Source organism: Cariama cristata, unplaced genomic scaffold, assembly GCF_000690535.1.
Source record: "Cariama cristata isolate BGI_N322 unplaced genomic scaffold, ASM69053v1 scaffold22408, whole genome shotgun sequence".
NCBI lineage: Eukaryota > Metazoa > Chordata > Aves > Cariamiformes > Cariamidae > Cariama > Cariama cristata.
Genome location: NW_009631946.1, coordinates 22,596 through 23,738, shown reverse-complemented (window position 1 = coordinate 23,738; position 1,143 = coordinate 22,596). Strand labels below are relative to the sequence as shown.

The 1,143-nt window shown below is 53.4% G+C and overlaps 1 protein-coding gene across 1 annotated transcript in view; it reads left to right on the top strand.

Annotated features, from left to right (window-relative positions):
* CHD5 (chromodomain helicase DNA binding protein 5) overlaps positions 1 to 1,143 on the top strand; it is a gene marked incomplete at both ends in the record, with an annotated part of 26,578 nt that overhangs the window by 3,352 nt on the left and 22,083 nt on the right. Inside the window, one exon of the mRNA XM_009706171.1 lies at positions 7 to 137. Within this exon, the coding sequence (XP_009704473.1) occupies positions 7 to 137 (131 nt within the window). The remainder of the gene's footprint in view (positions 1 to 6; positions 138 to 1,143) is intronic.

Genomic DNA, 1,143 nt, shown 5'->3' with positions numbered 1-1,143 from the left:
CCCCCGGCCCGCGGGGCCGGCGCCTGCCATTGCTGCAGCTGTGGAGACTGTCACCGTTGCTCCACCACTTGCCGCCAGCCCGCCGCAGTCTGCCTTGCCCACCATCATCAGGAAGGCTAAGACCAAGGAGGGCAAGGGTAAGGTGCCCACCGCGGTGAGCTGAGTGGAGGGGCTGCTCTCACCAGCAGCGTACTGTCCATCTGCTAGGCCTGCAGAGCTAGCCAGCCACATCTTCAGGTTGGCGAAGGTGGGAAAGCATCTCCAGGCAGGAGATGTGCAAACCAGCGAGGTAAAGGTAGTGCCAGAGGTGTGTCTGCAGCTCCACTTTCCCTTGCAGATCCGCAAACACAGGGGGCTGTGATTTGTGAACCATGACAGATCACCCTGGCAGCCTTTGGACCTCTGGACTTTCAGCAGTTTGCGACAATTAATGTTCAGCTTCATTCTTATATCTTAAATATTTGATTGGACCATGTATTTCTGTGCCATCTTCTCTCCTGGGGGATTCTTCAGGGTTGTAAAGCCCTCCAGAAACCAGCAGTGTCCTCAGAATCCAGTGTCCAAGCTGAAAGGGATTTGTAGGTTAGCAAGACTAGGGCAGAGGTGTGTTGGCAGAGCAGGTATGGTCTGACCAGATGAACGTGCACTGTTTGGCCATCGAACCGGCTGCTTTGTCTCTGAGATGGAAAGGAGTTCAGTGATGGAGAGGCACTGACAGTAAAGCTGCAGCTCTTTTTCAGAATCAAGGATTTATTCTCCTGGCAGTTGGGTGGAAGGTGACTGTCTTCAAAGCCCACTTGCAGAGAGTGAGCCAACCATATAAATCTGCAGTAGCTCCTCTGGAAGTAGTCTGATTTCTGTTGAAAGGGGTCTCCTGCTGTAAACTTTTTCCTGTTTCTGACAGCAGATTGGTGCTGCTTTCCCCACGCTTGGAAGAGGCTGTGCGAATCGCTGTAGAAGCTGGGCAGTAATGGGGAAGGGAGGGATCTCCTTTTGTTTACGCCATGTTCTTCTTCGGGAAGGTTGCTGTTCTGCTTGTGCAGTCATCAATTCCTGATGCCTCGAGAGGTTTTGAACAAGCAGCTCAGAGCTGGCGGCTGACCAAGAGTGCGGCTTGCAAGAGCAATCCCGCACGGTGGGCTC